General features: G+C 37.7%; 1 protein-coding gene across 2 annotated transcripts in view; it reads right to left on the minus strand.

The window, feature by feature from the left end:
* Window positions 1-2,933: 2,933 nt before the first annotated feature.
* Window positions 2,934-17,611, minus strand: part of LOC149187499 (uncharacterized) — a 48,336-nt gene continuing 33,658 nt past the window's right edge. For both annotated transcript variants that reach the window (XM_089411386.1, XM_089411387.1), the window contains exons 3-7: window positions 5,109-5,852; window positions 4,609-4,737; window positions 4,325-4,525; window positions 4,029-4,229; window positions 2,934-3,910 (exon numbers count right to left, since the gene is read on the minus strand). In XM_089411386.1, the coding sequence (XP_089267512.1) occupies window positions 3,749-3,910; window positions 4,029-4,229; window positions 4,325-4,525; window positions 4,609-4,737; window positions 5,109-5,852 (1,437 nt within the window). In that variant the 3' untranslated portion in view covers window positions 2,934-3,748. The remainder of the gene's footprint in view (window positions 3,911-4,028; window positions 4,230-4,324; window positions 4,526-4,608; window positions 4,738-5,108; window positions 5,853-17,611) is intronic.

Genomic DNA, 17,611 nt, shown 5'->3' on the forward strand with positions numbered 1-17,611 from the left:
CCCAAAATGGAACCTTGATTGATGGCTTAGAAAAAGAAGAGAATATAGTCAAGGAGGAGGCAAATGCCAGATATGACGAGGCTGCGCCTGATAATGGAGGCACTGAGGAGTTAGGACATGATGTATATTGACAAATTGTGGACTGGTAAAGCAAGTCAAGAAATTGCCATGCTAAGTGATGTTCGATTGGGCCAGCAAAAAGCTCCCTCACCTTGGTGTGGTTCCATAGACATATTTACCGTTATTAAATCATCCCCAAGCCAAGTGACGTTACGTCACGACAGTGAAAAAACCCTTACAAACCTATTTTCCAACTACTCTTTATAATTTATTTGTGTTGTAACCTTGTTATTTAAGTATGTCAACTGTTTTTTCAATTAATGGATGTGTATGGATTTAATAGTGCATGCATAAGGCCTATTATTATTTTAACGAGTTTGAATTGATTTTAATTTTGAGTTTTATATTTTTTTTCAAAAGTATAATAATATTTAAATAATTTAAATATTTTTGTCCATGAAGTCTCGGATAAATGGTGATCGGGTGCTTTGTTAAGGCACTCCTTGATGTGAAGTCACCAGTTCAATTCCCCGCCTGATCAAGGTGATATATTTGACATGATGAAGATGTAGTCCCACCAAGCTTACAAAAAAAAATTATGAGGCATAAAAACAATTTATATCTTATTTGGTGGATAGATATATTTAAAATTTCATACGAAGTAAGTTGTGTTATTTTGTTGATTTCTATGACTCTTTTTAATGCTTCACAAGAATTTTAGAAAAATCAACTTTTAATGATTTTGAAGTTGACAATTTTAATGAACCATAATTTTTATTTTTAAAAATATAACATTATTTGAATAATTTTATTGAGTATAGAAATAATGTTGGATAATTCAAAATTTCATTCTTAAGTAGGATACAAAACTTTTAATGATTTCAACTTGTTAATTTTATTGAATGATGTTTTATTCACCCTGTGTCTTATTGAATGATGTTTTATTCAACCTGTGTCTAAGTGAGTATCAGTACGATGGAGCATGATTAGTTTGTGCAACGAAGCCACTCCACAGGTATCTTAGTCAAGCTGGGGATCACAAAGTTAATGTTGCAAAAATGCTATGATGATTTTGTATAGAAGGTATAGGATGTGATGGTGTTTAATATTTTTTTAGAACATTAAATTAAGATAAATTAGGTTCCCCACAGAGTTGTTATGCGTAAGCATATGGAAAGGAACATTCAAGTTTATCATATATTGAATGTTATGCTCTATTTTTAAGTTCCATCATCTCACTTTGGTTTTGTGCAAATTTTCATGCCAAACACTATTTAAACAATTTCTTTTCTTGCTTTGGGGTTTTGGTTGTCATGCCTTATATACATGATATTAAAGTACAATAAACTAGTATCAAGCTGTTATAGGCCTATCGGCTTATGTCAACCACATTTACTAATATGGTTGTGCTAGTAAGATATAAATGCTTATGTCAACCACATTTACTAATATGGTTGTGCTAGTAAGATATAAATGGATGCATGGAAACTTCAAATTCTTTACCACAACTATTTATAAACTTTATAAACCCTTTCAATTTTAAGAAATCTCAAATAAATGCCTCTTGGGTTTATTTACTTCTCGAACAACAAAATTGGAATGAAACCTTTTTATTAAAATGTTAAAACTAAGATATTTTCTAGTCGTCTAAGTCTCAGGAAAAATTGCAATTCATGAAACATCCACAAAAATAGAAAATTATCTCAAGCCGAACTGCCTCTCCCTTGTTGTGCAATGTTCTTGGCTAGCTTTTATATCTCCTCTATTGTTATTTAGTCCTTTTCTTCTGCCCTTCTATTGGAACTTCTATACTCTTATACTAGTCTCCCTATTATCTTTACTCTTTTTAAAAGAAAAATCATAATACTACCTTCTATAAAACCTTGTGCCGTTTCTAGAGCCTTCCTCAATGTGCCTTCCCTTTACCTCCCATGATCGATTATTGGAAGGCATTTCGGAAGGCCAGCCGCTGACGTGATCCAATATCCCAGGTGCTCCGAAATGCCAGGCAAAATGTTTCTGTACTCTTGTACTCTACTGCCAGATAGAGTAAGGATGCTCTGCGAGTGCATTTGATGCCCCAGTAGCATCATATAATGAACCTATATCATGTTGTACTGTGTTATTAATTTCCCTTCTTTCAGGACAGATGATACAAGTGGAACCGGCGATGACACCAAACGCACACAACCATGCTGCCAAATGAGTTCATTGATTAAGATTGATTGTTATAGAGAGGTGACAGTCTGGGTGGCTCTTAAGAGTTCAGGCTGCTAAAAGCTGTGGATTGTTAGGAGTGCAACATTACTGATAATGTCGTGGGGTGAAAAGAAAGAAATGCTCTTGACCAACAGCAGATTCCATATGACAGGCAATTAAATTGCTAAATGGATAAAATAACAAAAATGTTCAATTATGATACATGACACAACCATCGCAAAAAAACTGCTGAAGAGGAGAGATTAATACAAATGAAGCAGTTAAAGTGGTTAAGTTGGGCATGAACACAATTTGAGAAGCAACTTCGGTGTGAGAAATAGAGCAAGCAAAGGATTGTAAAGCATGCATCAAGAGGTCAGAGTTAAACAAATGGTTGCCAAGAAGAATGACAATGAAGTTCATGAATATGGAAATCTGCACCCAACTTTTCACAAACTGGAAAATGTTTGTTTAAAGAAGACATTTACAACGTGTCAGGCCAAGAAAAACCTCAGTTTCAACCAACAAAAGTGAATTAATTATATCTGCAATTGAATTAATTTGGCTACCACCCTATCATTTCCAGATCACACTGGCAATCTCTCAGGGAAGATGATTATTGATCTTCCATGCTTTAACTCAGAAAACCAACTAAAATAGTTTCCCCATGGAACTGCAACGAAAATTTAAGTTTTTATATTCAGCATCTTCCAAACTCTTTTACATTATACAATATTCTGTTGTCCCTTTCTAGAGTATTGCATTCTGTTTAACAGCATGCCAGGTGGAGCATATATACATTAAGTCACCCATAAGATTTGAACCTTTGCCCAAATGTAAACAATCTATCTTAGTACATGCGAATTGACTAAGAATCTAATTGGAATATTCTCCTGCTTTTCATGTACATGATGTTGTATTTAAAGCCATAATTTTGTAGCTTTAACACATTGAAGAAGCAATATACAGAAGTGGGGTAAATACAAAGCACACAAAATTGGTGCCAGTAACATGGCACGTGCGCTTTATGATCAATATGGAAATGGGCAAACAGCCAGCTATGTTAGTTAAGAATAGATGATCCAAAGAATAGCCTGAATCAGCATCATTCCACCATAATAACTGCGATACAATTGCTGTAGTAAACGACTTCTCTCACCCAAGGATATAGAGCATGATCTGCTTTCCTGTGAATGGAGTGCCTCCCAGATGCATATGTAATTTAGTTAGTTAGATATACAACACTTTTTCCTGTTAGATGAAGTGCACTGCCATATCCTCGGTTCAAATGCTCTGTCTCTCCGAGCATATCTACTTCTGATTTAAATAAACCAGAAGTCTCACTGAGGATGTTGGCATTATTCTTTGCTGTAAGGACAATTGTTGTCCCCATCTGAACATACAGAGCATCATGGATGCTCTTGAAATTTGGGGTGAAACTTCCATTTAGGAGCTTCAAAATCATACAGAAAATATCAAGACAAGACTCTTATCTGCAGTCCTCGAAGAAGGGTTTGTTTGATATTGTTGCCAAGGGTACTGAGGATAAATCCACAGACAATTTAGAGACAAACGGTACTATGGCTGCCAGCAATGCTTTGGGACACTCTTCATGAGGAAGGTGTCCACAACCAGAAATTGCAACTAGTCTCTGAAATTCCAAAATTATTAGGTCAATATTTTTACTAGCAATGCCAAGAAACTACTCCTCTAGCATGTTTTTAAGATTCAACCACATAATAGAACTAGAGTAGAATGGAGATACTTACTGAATCAGAAAACTTAGATGCTAGAGCTTGAGAAGAACGTAATGAAACTAGAATATCTTCTGCACCAGTTGCTATCAGCACTGGCAACCATTGCAATGCTTTCAACAAAGCTAAGACATTGTTTGAAGAGAGCATAGTTCCTATGGATAACTTGCCAACTTCTGCAAGTGCATTATCCCATCCTTCCACCCGCAATGGTGCCTGCATTCCAGCATGTGAACTAACTTACTGGCTATATTTCAAATAAAAATCATTGATATAATATCCAAGAAAAATAGTTACACCTTAAAGGTCACCTTATAAAGGTCCAGAATATCTGGTGTCAGCTTTGATGCATCATACCAAGCTCGGCGATTGGCAACTTGGATTATTTCAGACCGTAAAAGAGGACGCAACATGTGTCTTCCCAATGAGGTGTGCAACAAGACTCGGGCAAAGGTTGGTACAACCTCTCTTGAAACACTCACGCCAACCAGTACGACTCCCTTGATTTCTACCTTCAATAGTAACACACTTCTCTTATTGGCATATATGTTCATACTCATAAAAAGCAATGCAAGGAAAAGGCAGTGGAAACTACCTGACAAGTATCCATACTGGTTTGTGCTTTTTCAGCTGCCATTAGAGCAAGCAAGCCACCATCATCATGACCAACAAGTACGACAGAAGAAAGTCCTAACTTGTGACAAAAAGAGAAAAGATAGTCAACCTGCAGCGAAAACAAAAATAGTCATCAGCATTTACAATTTTGTAATACTTAAAATGGATATAAGACCAAGTCAATTATCAGTTCCAATGCACTTCAGAGTAAATTAGGCATTTCAAAATACATTAATTAATACAATAAAATATAAGCAAAAGCCAAAGAAGTTGAAAGAATCAAACGATATGAAAATAAACAACAATGTAGTTATCTACATTATAATTACCAATAATGCAAAAAGAGAAACAATGCATACAGTATCAAGTAAAACATAGTCTCAAATTTACAAGAGAATTAGTTACCCAGAAAAAGAGATAGAAGCGTCTATTAGAAAAATTTAGAGAATACAGTAAATTCTAGAGATGACATTTTTTCACCTGGGATCGAAGCTCATATGGGTTAGGTAGCCTCTTCTCTTCCCATTCAGCTCTTCGGGGACGAGATGTGAGCCCCCATCCCGGACGATCAAATGCAACTACTGCACAGCCAGTATGCCTTGCTAGGGTAGTCATAACATGCCTCCATGAGAAAACCCCTCCACCAAATCCATGTATCAAAACGATACCATCCAATCCTCTTTTCTGTTTTCCCGTCTTTGAACCCACTATTCCAGGCTTTGAAAGTTTGGTCAATGAGTTCAACTCATCTTGGTTATCCTCCATTTTCAAAAGAGGTATTTGCTGAGGGAAACAAGAATGCCCATTGTAGACAGAATTTGATGCTATTGTCACCTCCTCTGTCAAGCTACCTATTAAGGGAGTGTACAATGATGCATTTGTCGGACTATGACTTAAGTTCCTGCAAACAGAAACAACCTTAGAAGGATTGTCAAATCTTGGCCTCCCAGGTGTGGTGCACCCATCCTTACCATAAGCATCTTGAAAGTAGTTGTGAGTCACTGTACCAAAAGATGGTCTTTCATAAACAATCTTGTAGTGGATGACCAGATCTTCACATGATATGAAGAGGCTATCATCATCGGCAAGCATTTTGGCAGGTAGGTCTCTCTCCTCATAAATAGAAGGCATCTTTCCTTCAGAGCCAACTTTAGTAATTTTTCCTGGAGTAGGAGTCCGATGGACTTTTTGGTAACCATGTAAGCCAGCTTTGCAGACTAGAAGCTGTAAAATACACAACAACCATGTAAGGCAGCTTTCTAGACTAGAAGCCATAAAATACACAATATAAAGGGGTAGCAAATTGAGAAATGAAATTGCTTTGCAATTCATAAAAGAGAAAGAAATGCTCCGTGCTCTCTTGGAAGAAAAGAAACATGTCTTAGTATTGTCCATGAGTGCTTCAAAATGCTCCACATCATTTGTGCACATAAGTATATATGGCTTATAATCTTTGAGTTGGGCATCTTTACAACTTTAATATTAATTTTCATGCAACAAATTATAAAAAATGTAGAAGACCAAAAAAGACGAAAAAAATAGTCCTTGCATTGTAAAAGACAAAAATAAAATCCCAATGTTTTCTCTTCTGTTGAGGTTTGATGGTCTGGGATTTCTTTATCCTTGGAGAAAACTGTCGAGTTTTTTCTTCTTCAAATCAACTTGGCTCGTTTCAGTGCCAAGATGAATTGAGCTGCACAGTTCTTAGCAGACTTCACAAGTCCTGTTACGTTGATTAAGAAAAGGTTTATGAATTATTCCAGTAACAATTAGACATTTCTCAATTGAGTGGAACAAAAGGTTTAGGGAAGAACTGAGATTGGTGCATTCAAGCCAATTAAGGATGAGTAAGGCAAAAGGGAACCACCGGAGGGTACGGAATATTTAAATTCCCTGAGAATTATTTTAAGACTGGTGTTACAGGAAAACATGAAGAATCACTAAAGGGATTGCCAGCAACCTTGGATAATGTGATAAAGAATATTCAAAGATATTGAAGAGGAGCTTATATACAGCAAGTACACAAAGTCTGAAGATCAGGACTAAGCTGGATGTTTTAGCAGTTAGTAAGCCGTTTAAGATATCATATCTTGATGTATAAATTGCGTAGATATATTATGAGAGTGGAGTCTTTGTCCACAAAAGATGCGGAATCTTATTAATGACCAATAAGAATAGATGCCACTGAGATTTTTCTCTTAAAGATGCCCCAATCAAGTTTAAGAAAATGTGGTTCACTCACATTGATCTCAAGAAGCATTGAAAAATGATAATGGAAGGGGCAGTGCAAGCATGGTAATAAGATGGATGTCTTAATAAAAACAACTAAAATGTGGTCAATTCAGTTGAAAGTTGAGAATGAGAAGGCTGTTTAAAAGATTTTGTTATGGCCCTTGGGCCCTATATTAGGGCCCAGAATAAGCATTTATTAGTAGTTTAATTGTTATATTAGGTCAGCTAGAACCTTTCATGGTCTTATTTTATTGTAATTGTACCATTTCTCTTCTATATATATACTAAATAGACCGAGTCTTAGGATCATCAAATCTTGTCTTGTACATTGTATTCATTTAAGAGGAGGTTTCCCCCTCGAAGTGGACTTGAATTATTGGTTTCTTACATATTTAAGGCACAAGGTTCTTAACAGCTTTTAACAAGATGATCAAGGGACTGGTAATGTTTCAGGAAGGAATTTAACAGTATTCTTTAACTAGATAGAGACTTCTAGAAGAAAATGACTTGTTCAACCAACTAGAATTTGTAGGAAGGAAGAATTCCACTATAAACAAAAGTCTAGGATAAGATCCTCGAAGGATGCCAGTACTAATGATTGGTGCTAATTGTGGACCCAAGTCCATTCACTCCATTGTCACCCTGTAGTTGCTCAAGTCAATACCCTCCAGTTTTGATGAACTAGCTAATCCAATTCATAAAGTGAGGCAGGAAACTTGACACGCCTTATCAGTGGTTTTGGCTCGAGTAAAGGATACATTTTGACCAATGTCATGACAGATGAGTACGATGGTCAACACTGGCAACACTCGAGTACCTACAGGGATTGGTGCAATCCTGAAGTACTGAAACCCTGCCAGTTCTGAAAGCTTAAATGCTAAAAACTATTAAGTCTACTAAATTTTAAATGGGATATAAAATTCTAGTTTCTTCATATGAATTCGAATGAGGTTGTAACCACTCTCAACAATCCAGGAAGAAATATTAATGGTAATGTTAAAATTGAAGCGAGCGGATAGAAAATGAATAATAAAGGAGAACATCAACTTTTACAAGAGTTTAATATTACAAGTTATGGCTTCCAGTAGAAAATAAAGCCTTTCCATCCTTTTTTTCCCTTTTCCTGCCACATTGGCATGGGCAGGTTGGTGGGTTGGAGGCCGCTTCAAGTAAAAGCTGTCTGGAACCGTCCTGCCAATCTAGTCCATGTGTCGGTTCAGGGTCCTCACACTCTCCCCATGGAACCCTAGAGGCTACTATAAGTCAATATAACTAGTGCTTTGTAAAAGAATCTATGAAACTATCTGAGAAAGACTCGAGGGTATTCCCAAAATCATATCATCAAAACAAGAAGGCCATGGAGACGGAGGACAAATCGATTGGTTTATGATACTCTAGAAATTATACACAACTTAACAATGGGGCAAAAGGGAATGTTGATGATGCCATATATGTCCAAAGCTTACCTAGAGGAGAATTGGGAATTTTTGAATGAATTAGATCCTCCTCCATGCTTGACTCTGCAGTGGACATTTCCTTATCAGCATTCTTCCTCTTCTTCATATCTTACATACTTCTGGATACTCTATTGCAGTCTCTCCTCTTTCCTCCTCTTGGATGTAATATTTAGTTAAAGATTTCTTTGATCGTGATATATTTTGCTTTATGCTTTTGGGGCAGCTTAAGTCATCATAGATTGTTACTTCTAGTCTCATTAATCTTTCCTTTGGTCATTTGTTGGACATTGATAAAATTATCTTATCTTATATGAACAAAGCTTTCATAGCTTTAGCATTTTCCTATGATATCAAAATGAATGAAAAGTTGGTCAACTTTTCATTTTCTTCCAATGTGGGAGTAAATGCCTAGGTTTTGTAGCTGGGCAGTTGAAGGCTCATTAGGATATTCTGGATTTAACACCACAACTGAGTTAGATGTTCCCGTCCTCTAGTGGTCAAGTTGGTCTCTTGCCTAGGTTTGCTAGAAAACAATTGGTTAGGAAAGGTCTATTTTTAGAAGGATCTGTGAAACCATAAGCAACAACAATGACATACATGGTGAACCCTTAAGTGGGCCCAAAATCTCACCAGTTTAGATATATTTGTGTTAGATATCCTTTGCCACAAGGTTTTTGATCAGTATCTTTTTGAAAAGCACTTACATGTGTCTGGCCCATGCTAGAGAGATCAGAGATGTAGAAATGGAAATCCCTTCTACATTTATGTGACCAAGGATCTTTATGATATGGTAAGGCACACCGCTGATAATCTCTCTTGCTTGAACAAAAGGCGAGGTGTGAAGAATCCCAAAGCACATTGGTCAAGAAGATGCCAATCCATCTAGAAATCAAATTCTTCGTTTAATCACAAAGTTTGGAGACAGCTTTTGCTCCAATGAGGGTTGCCTATCAAGAGTAGATTTCATAGAGCAAGTGTGAAAGACATTGGCAAGGGTGAAAGAGTGGTGCACATTTTTCATAGATCTCACACTTTATAGGTGTTTTGGACATGGTCTCAAGATGAATATCACTTCTTTTTCATTCCCCCACTTTTGTCAAACAGCTTTCTCCTAAGTGACACTTGGATGGTGCAAGATACCCGCAAATACTTGTGGCATTTTGTATGGCTGATTGTTATCAGTTTTATGTAGAAGCATCAATGTAAAGTTATGTTTCAAGATCCCTCTTCTTTTAGTCTTGTTAATGTGCAGCCATCTTTACTGACTAGGTGGGACTGAATCAAGCCATCAGAAAAGATATCCATACATTATATTTCTAGGTTACTTGGACCTCACTTTCGGAGAACCTGGGCTCAAAAACATCTTTCTATCTAGAGCACTACCAGGAGTTGCAACATGGCATCATTGCTCAACCCCCACACATGTATAAACACTGGATGCATTCACTTAAGATCCCTCTAGGCCAACTTTGGGTTGACTCTCATAGACTATAGGTGGAGATAAATCACCATATTCCTTGAATAGATAGGGTCTGCCAGATGTGCCAACTTTAGGAGCCAAAAATAGAGATCCAACTCATGTTCAAGTGTCTCTTCTAGACTATAACATCAAAGGGTAATGCCACTGTCTCCATAGGGATGCAAGGAGCTCCCTTTCTACTTTCTTTGCAATATCATGATCAAATATGCTTAGCCCTCTTCATTAGGGAGATACTCAGCCATAGATCCTAGATCTTACATGCCCCACACCACCATGAGACTACCAAGAGGATAACCTCATATTTTTATGTTACCTTCTGAGAAATTAATTGCCTAAGGGACAAAATAGCCTATTGATCCCTATAGGCTATAGTCCTCCATAAAGGGGAAAAAACCCTAAAAATTCCCATGGTTGGGCAAGTTTTGGGGCAGCTGGGCAAAGAAACCCAAAATTGGGGCTTGGAGTAAAGTTTACTCAATCATTTTAGAAGAAGAGACCCCTCTAGGAAATCTATAAATATGAGAGGGATGAATTCATTTTGGAGCATCAAGTGTGGATCATCTCATTTGTTTCTTGAGCATTAGCTTTGAGGGTTTTAAGACCCCCTTTTCTTCTTGTCAATTTTGGTGGTGAAAGATTCCACCCTAGTTGACGTTTCCTCTCTTTCACTCTATTGTGACACAAGTCTTCTAGCTGAGGCAACGATTTCTGTAAGGATTGAGCTTTGTTTTCTGGGAAACAAGATTTTGTGATGGTCGTTCTAAGTTTGGCAACAAATCTTTTGTAGTGATTGATTTTCTTGGCACAAGGATTCTATTTTGGAACACAAGTTTCTATTTGACCTGATCTAGGCATGTGTCACCATTGAAAAAACTATGAATTGTTGTTGGAAGCAATCCTTTGGTTCTGCGTACAAGAACATCAAGCAGCAAGGGTCCTTTCTCTTGGATTGTTCTGGTACAATCGAAGAATAGTTCTGTGAAGCTATGTGCTTGGTTTGAAGGAGTCCTGTGGTCTAAAGTTCGTGAAAATCAGGTTAAATTCGGGTTGATTTGCGGACCTCTGTTAGATCATTCGGGTATGATTCTGACCATCTGTGAACAGATTGCAGATCCCTGTAGTCAGATTGGGGCCTTGTGAGATTCCTGAACGAAAGTCTGAGTCAACCGAATACCTATGGACAAGCAATGTCATTTATCCCTATGGTGGTTTGGGAGGCAAATTGTTGACTTTCCTATGGCGGCAGATCTTGACAAGCATGGTATTGAAGTATAGCATCTAGATTGGTTGTTGGATTCATAATAATTCCTACTGTTGTATAGCATCTAGATCGGTTGTTGGATTCATAATTTAAGGTCTAGAAAGAAAAATCATTTTAGTCTTACATCTCCTCCATCAGGTCAAGCCTTGGTCTCCCTACAAGCCGGCTTCCCTACTTATCAAGTTGGCTTTCATTCCATCATGTCGACCTCAAACTACAGGTTCTAACCACCATAAATAGCAAAGCTACTCGACTTATTTTTGTGCAATTCAATGAGGAGAAAAGTCTGCAATTTGGATAGAAGGTATTGAGATACGAAGAGCAGTGAGGAAGGATGTTTGACATCTACAACTAATGAAGGAGATAAATGCCTACACGACTGAAGATGACTACAATTACAGAACTTAAGTTTCCAGAGCTGCAGAGATTAAAGTCTTTATCATTAAAGAAGGAATTTGTATGGGTTACAGGCAGCAAAGGAAGAATTGCAGAAAGATTGCAGACCGAAGTTTCTTTCCATTGCAGAAGATGAAATTGTTCTATGTTTGAAGAAGGATTTCTTATCACTGAAAGATGACTACTTCAACTGAAAGTCTGACTTGATGGATGGAGAGAAGTTTAAGTTAAGGTCTTGGTTGTCTCACTGCCATATGAATCTACTGAAGTAAGAGTTCTTGACTGGGTTTTCCCCTACCTAGGGGTTTTGCCCTGCTTGTCTGCCTATATCTTGTGTCTCCTCTTCTTGTGATCTTCATAGATTGGCATTAATCTTAATAACAAGAACATAACTAATTGAAAGAAGTGAAACATCATAAGATAATGTCATAATAGAAGAGAAATCAAATCTAACACATGATGCCCTAGATTTCTCAACATGGTATCAGAGCAAGGTTCATTTGTATTAGGGCAGGAAAGAGATCACTAAGACTACAAGATAAGGAAAGGAAGCAAGTCTCTCAGGACCAAGCTCCTAAGGAAGACTAGAACAAACTCTGGGCACAACAATTAGCCCCATGCACAGTCGATAAGGCCACAGACTTAAATAAGGAGGACAAAGACATTTAGAAGCACTGTTCTACAAATCCAACTAGATGAAAAAGAAGTTGTCTCTTGACCGAGCACATTGACAAGCAAAACAAAGTTTTGGGCACCTCTTATCAACCCTCTTCTCTGTGACAAAAATGCAGACCTTTACAAGGTAGAGCGAAGGCACAAAAACACCATTTTTGAAAGACTAAAGGTTAATCTAGCATCCCATGATAGGCCGAGCTCATTAAGCAATAAATCGAAGTGTTGGGCATCATCTCTTTCACTCTAGAAGGATCCGAAATCTCTGTGTAATTTCAGATCTCTAGTATATATGCATATCTCAGTAAACTTACAGATCAGTGAAGTATCTTATCTTGCAAATGGTTCAAGGTCAAACTTGTTAAGAATATTGTTGACCTCGTTACGGACTAATTTAAGTGTAAGTTCAAAATTAAAAGCCTCTGTACACTCCTATGGATATAAGAAACCCAAGACTGAACCATTTAAAAGCTGAGATACCTGAAGAGAAGGATGCACTCCAGCGGTACATATACTCTGAGCTTGAACATTGGAATAGGAAGCCAACTTTAAAGGTTTTGTCAGTGTTTGATAAACAAAGGATTACAACAGTTGTTGTTGAGTTCTACAGTAGCCTCTTCTCCTTCGAAGGGTAACATATTAAGGCAAGAATTCATATACCAGTCATTGAAGTTTGTTGGAATGAGTCCAGTTACAAAAAGAAAAGCTACAGTGACAGTCAAAAGAAAGCAGACCGGCCTAAAGACATCAAGGATATATCAAGAATGATGACTCGGATCAGTGAATAAAAATGAAGATACTGTTGTCATAATTTAGAGAGAGTCTTCAAAGGGAGTACTTAGAAAATCCTACAAGGTTTGTAAGAGAACCATCTCAAATTGTAGGTATCACTCATAGATTGGATTAAGAGGGAGCCTCCATCATTTACCAAAAGATAAGTATCTTGTTCCGTGTTTCATCTTTTCATATTTAGTTTCTTCCTCATTAAGGTTTGTTTGTATTATATGCTAATAACTTGTTCTTCATGGCTTTCCTTGGTAGGAAAAGCTTGCAGAATGCACAAAAGCTATGAAGGAGACCTCAAAAGATAAACTTGAAACATGAAAGAAGTTTTGTGTTAAAATTGGCAACTAGGGCCAAACTCCATGTGGGTCTTCTTATTTATGGACGCTGATATTTTTCTTGGATTCCTCTTGTCGAGAGGTGTAGGATTGATCTAACATCCGATTTTCCGACATGTATTCATGAAGATATGAATTTATTTGTGTTATGGGACAATTCTTCAAGGTCGGCCAGCAACCAAATTACCCCCACTTGTCCTCCACATTTTAGTATAAATAGAAGAGGTTTGCAAGTCATTTGAGACACACTCACATCTCTTGTGATCTCTTCCTCTCCACTTGTCTTTGGGATTTGGTGGGAGGAGAGATCTTAAGATGATACGCTGCCCTAAGAGAAGATGCCCTAGATGCTGTCATGGGAAAGAAGGATCTACGCAGCCCTAAAGAAGATGCCCTAAATCCTAATGCTGCCATGGAGATGAAGGCCTAACACAGTTATGAAAATAAGCTTCTAACGCTGTCCCTATATGCCCTAACGTTGCCCTAAACGCAGTCATGGTGAAGAGACCTTAACGCTGTCTATAAGAGATCTATACGCTGCCTTATCTAAGCCCTAAAGGAGATCCCTAACACGCTTTCCTAGGCCGCAGTCAATAAGGGGTTTATCTACAGCAAAAGGAGGCATTACGCAGCCCTAAGGAGAGCCCTAGTTGCAGTCCAAGATTCGCTCTAACTGCTGGGCTTATCCACAATTAAAGAAGGCTTCAAGCAGCTCCTAATGTTTGCTGTCATGATGGAGATTCTATCCACTGTATTGAGATCTATACGCTGGCCTAATGACAGGGAATACAGTCACCCTAACGCTGTCCTTGAGTTCCCTAAACACTGTAACCGCAGTCAAGGAGGATGCATATACTGCCTTCTATATGCTACTTATACGCTGCCCTAAGCCACAGTAAGGAGGTCTAAAGAGGCCCCAATCTCAGACGTGAAGATACCCTCATCCGCTGTCACAACTAGTCATAACTACAGCTATCTAACTGTTGTTCTAAAGCATGGATGAGGTACGTTTGGAAGCAGTTGTCACTAGATTAGAAGTCAGAGGGCTAAGCTGCTATCTAGGGTCTTGATGAAGGAGTCTACTGCTACAGCTAGCTGCTTTGCTAGGCTGCAAGCCATAGCAAGCAGTTAAGGCTGTTCCATGACAGTATTGCAGTGTACAGCACAGTGATGATGGGCATGGATGTATAGCAGCAGCATGATGTATTGCAGCAGCTTGATGATGATGGGTGCAGCAGCATGATGTGAGTAGTGTAGCAGCAAGAATGTATTGCAGCATGATGATGATGATGTATTGCAGTATGCATAGTGCAATGAAGCATACGGCACAGTGCAGCATGAAGGATGCAGCATAATGATGATGAAGAGCAGCATGATGGGTACAGCATGATGATGAGGTACAGCTCAGTGATTGGATGCAGCACAGTGACAGGTGCAGCATGGTGATGGAGTCGCCTTGAAGAATCAGTTGAAGCAGTATGCCTTCACTTGAGTTCAGATTAGCTACATCATGTGTTATCTTCATAGAGAAGATCTCTGCTCTTATTTTGTCAAGTCAAAATGTTGACTTCTGATGTATATGTATTACTCTCTCTCTGATGAACTATTGAAGAACATAAGAAGAATTGATCATGGGTTTCCCCACATTGGGTTTGTCTTTGGCTGGCGCCACATCTTGTGTCCTCTTGTCTTGGCTTGTCTTCCACGATTTATTTTTATGTTTTAACTGCATTTTACTATCATGCTAAATGTGATTGCTAATCTGAAATTGATATTGAGCTAATATGGAAAATTGAAGTAAATTTGCTCTCAAGATAGAACATACCTAAAATTAACATTCTGGAAGTCCATCAAAAATTAATGTCCTACCAGGTTTGTTATAGAACATCTCAAGGTATGTCTTAAATCATAAATTATTGTTGTAAGATATGTTCTCTCTTTTTAATCTGCTTTACATTACTAAAATCGTTATGTCTAGGATTTTAAATCTTAATGATTCGTGTTAGGGTGATTAATCATTAGATTAAATCTACCCTCATTAAACTATAATTTGATCATTCTTGTGAAACCCTTGTTGAAGAAAGTCTAACTAGTTTCGGTCCTCATAATGACATGATCTTTGTAAATGATGAAATAAAAGAAATGAAATTATTTTTGTATGCCTTGCTACATGGGTTTCCTGAGCAAGAGGTTTATTTGTTAGTGGCTCCCATTCAGAGCCTTAGGATTTATTAATAATTCAAAGTCATTTTCATGTATGAAAAAGCTCTTCTTGAGCCTATGTTCAATGTATACAAGTCTATAGAAATGTCTAACAACCCTCCAAAGACAAGCACAATCCTCTTGAAGAAGTCAGGCCTCCAAAAATAGCTAAATAAGTCATGTCGGCTCACCTATAGAGTCACACTCGTTCAGCATGTCATGTCAGCTCAAATGTAGAGGCAGACCACTATATATATGCAACTAGGGTCACCACAGAAAATGCAGGAACTTGGATGCCTCTGAAACCTTGTGGGTAATTACAATGAGTACAGTCTAAAGACCTCGCAATCTCAGAAGATCTTTGTTCTTCAGATGGGTACTATAATGATGAGGATCTCGGTGCAGGGAGAGAACACACTCTGTCTCGGCATACTAGACAGTCTCGGCATATCTATGATGACGAAGATCTCAATGCATGGAGAAAACACAGTCATGGTCTCGATATATTTGTGATGAGAAGATCTCACAATGACACACTATGTCTCGGCATACTTCTAGATGCAGTCATGATCTCAGCATAGTTTCAATTATGATCTGGGTATAGATATAGTCATGATCCTAATGGAGACATAGTTACAAGGTGAAGATCTCAGTGAAGATGTGGCAATGGTGTAGCAGTAATGATCTCATTGTTATGTTGAATATCTCAGTGAAGGTTCAGTAATGATGACCTCGGTGAAGCAGCAGTGATGATGATGATCTCAGCAGTGACAAAGAAGAGAATTGGTGTCTTGGTCTTGGAGTGGCCTAATAGATCAAGGGTCATGGTCTTGGTATTCATCAATTGGAATCTCTATAAGAAGAATTTTGTGCGGGTTTTCCTCTCAAAGAGTGAGAGGTTTTGGCCTTGGCAAAAAGCCAACATTTTGTGTTCTTGTTTCTTTTGTTTTGGTAACTATTTGATGAACTTAAAAAACACACCCTAATAATATCAAGAAAATATTGTGCTATTAAGAAAAAGTTAAAAATACCTCACAAATAGTTATCATGGCAAGAAGAATCTCATTAACTTAATTTGCCCTAGATTGATATAGTTAACTTCATATATTTGCATTTGGTTGTACTTGCTATTGAAAGATTTGCAGGTACACAATCTTCAAGGTGATGAAGATGATAAGCATGATGAAAGAAGATGACCTTGATATTGTAAGAAAGAATGAAGACATAAAAGGTTTTTCTGATGTTATAGAAGAAAGTAGTTGATCTCCCTAAGCTAAGAGGGAGCCTGGAGAAAAGGAAGGATATCTCTCCCCAGGAAAGAGGGAGGGCACATTATGACAATAAAATGAAAGAACTAAGAATATATTTGATGTTGAAACAAGAAGGAGAAAGCTTCTAACAAAATTGTATATAACTTGATGATACTGGTAGCATCCAAAATATTTGAGGACCCCAAAGGTTTGTATTTACTTGTTTGTATGTTTGAAAGATTATTTTTAAATGGGGTTTGTGTTTGTACAGGTAAATCTCTCCATAAGAAGGTCAAACACTTGGGAAGCATGCTTGGACAAATGGATATATCTAGTTTATTAGGGAGAGTTGAAGCATCTAATGGTGGATACTTGGGAGGACATATGGCCGGCCTATGTGTTTGATGTCTTGATCCCGAAGAGGGAGGGTGGCGTTGATCTTGGAGCTCTGAACTTGGATACGCACCTAGATCCCTGGGTTGATGGTTAGTTAGTAAGCCTAATGGTGCCTAGACTGGCTGAAAGCTTTAGTCCATCCACTCAAATGGATAACCCTAGTTAGGTATCTAACACGTGGCACTGAGTGTGTCAAAACTCTTCGTAGTTCGTGTCATTTTGAGATCTTCCATGTACTTGTACCTATATGTAATTATGAATACCTCCCTAGTTAAGAGGGAGTGCTAAAGAATGTAACTAGGTTCAGTCTTCATAATTGTAATTAAGTCATAATGCAATGTATTTGTCAAAAGAAAGAAAAAGAAATTTTATTATTATTAAATTGACTTATTAAAGCATGGGTTTCATGCTTGGGTCAACAAGTCTATAGGTAAAAGCACCCATTGAGTGCTCTAGGATTTTCATTAAGTCAAAGTCAAAAGTTATTTTTGTGAGATACCCTTCTTGGGCTCCTTA

Source organism: Pinus tabuliformis, chromosome 3_1 (assembly GCF_031772625.1).
Source record: "Pinus tabuliformis cultivar Carrire ecotype Pingquan chromosome 3_1, CPIR1, whole genome shotgun sequence".
Classification (NCBI taxonomy): Eukaryota; Viridiplantae; Streptophyta; class Pinopsida; order Pinales; family Pinaceae; genus Pinus; species Pinus tabuliformis.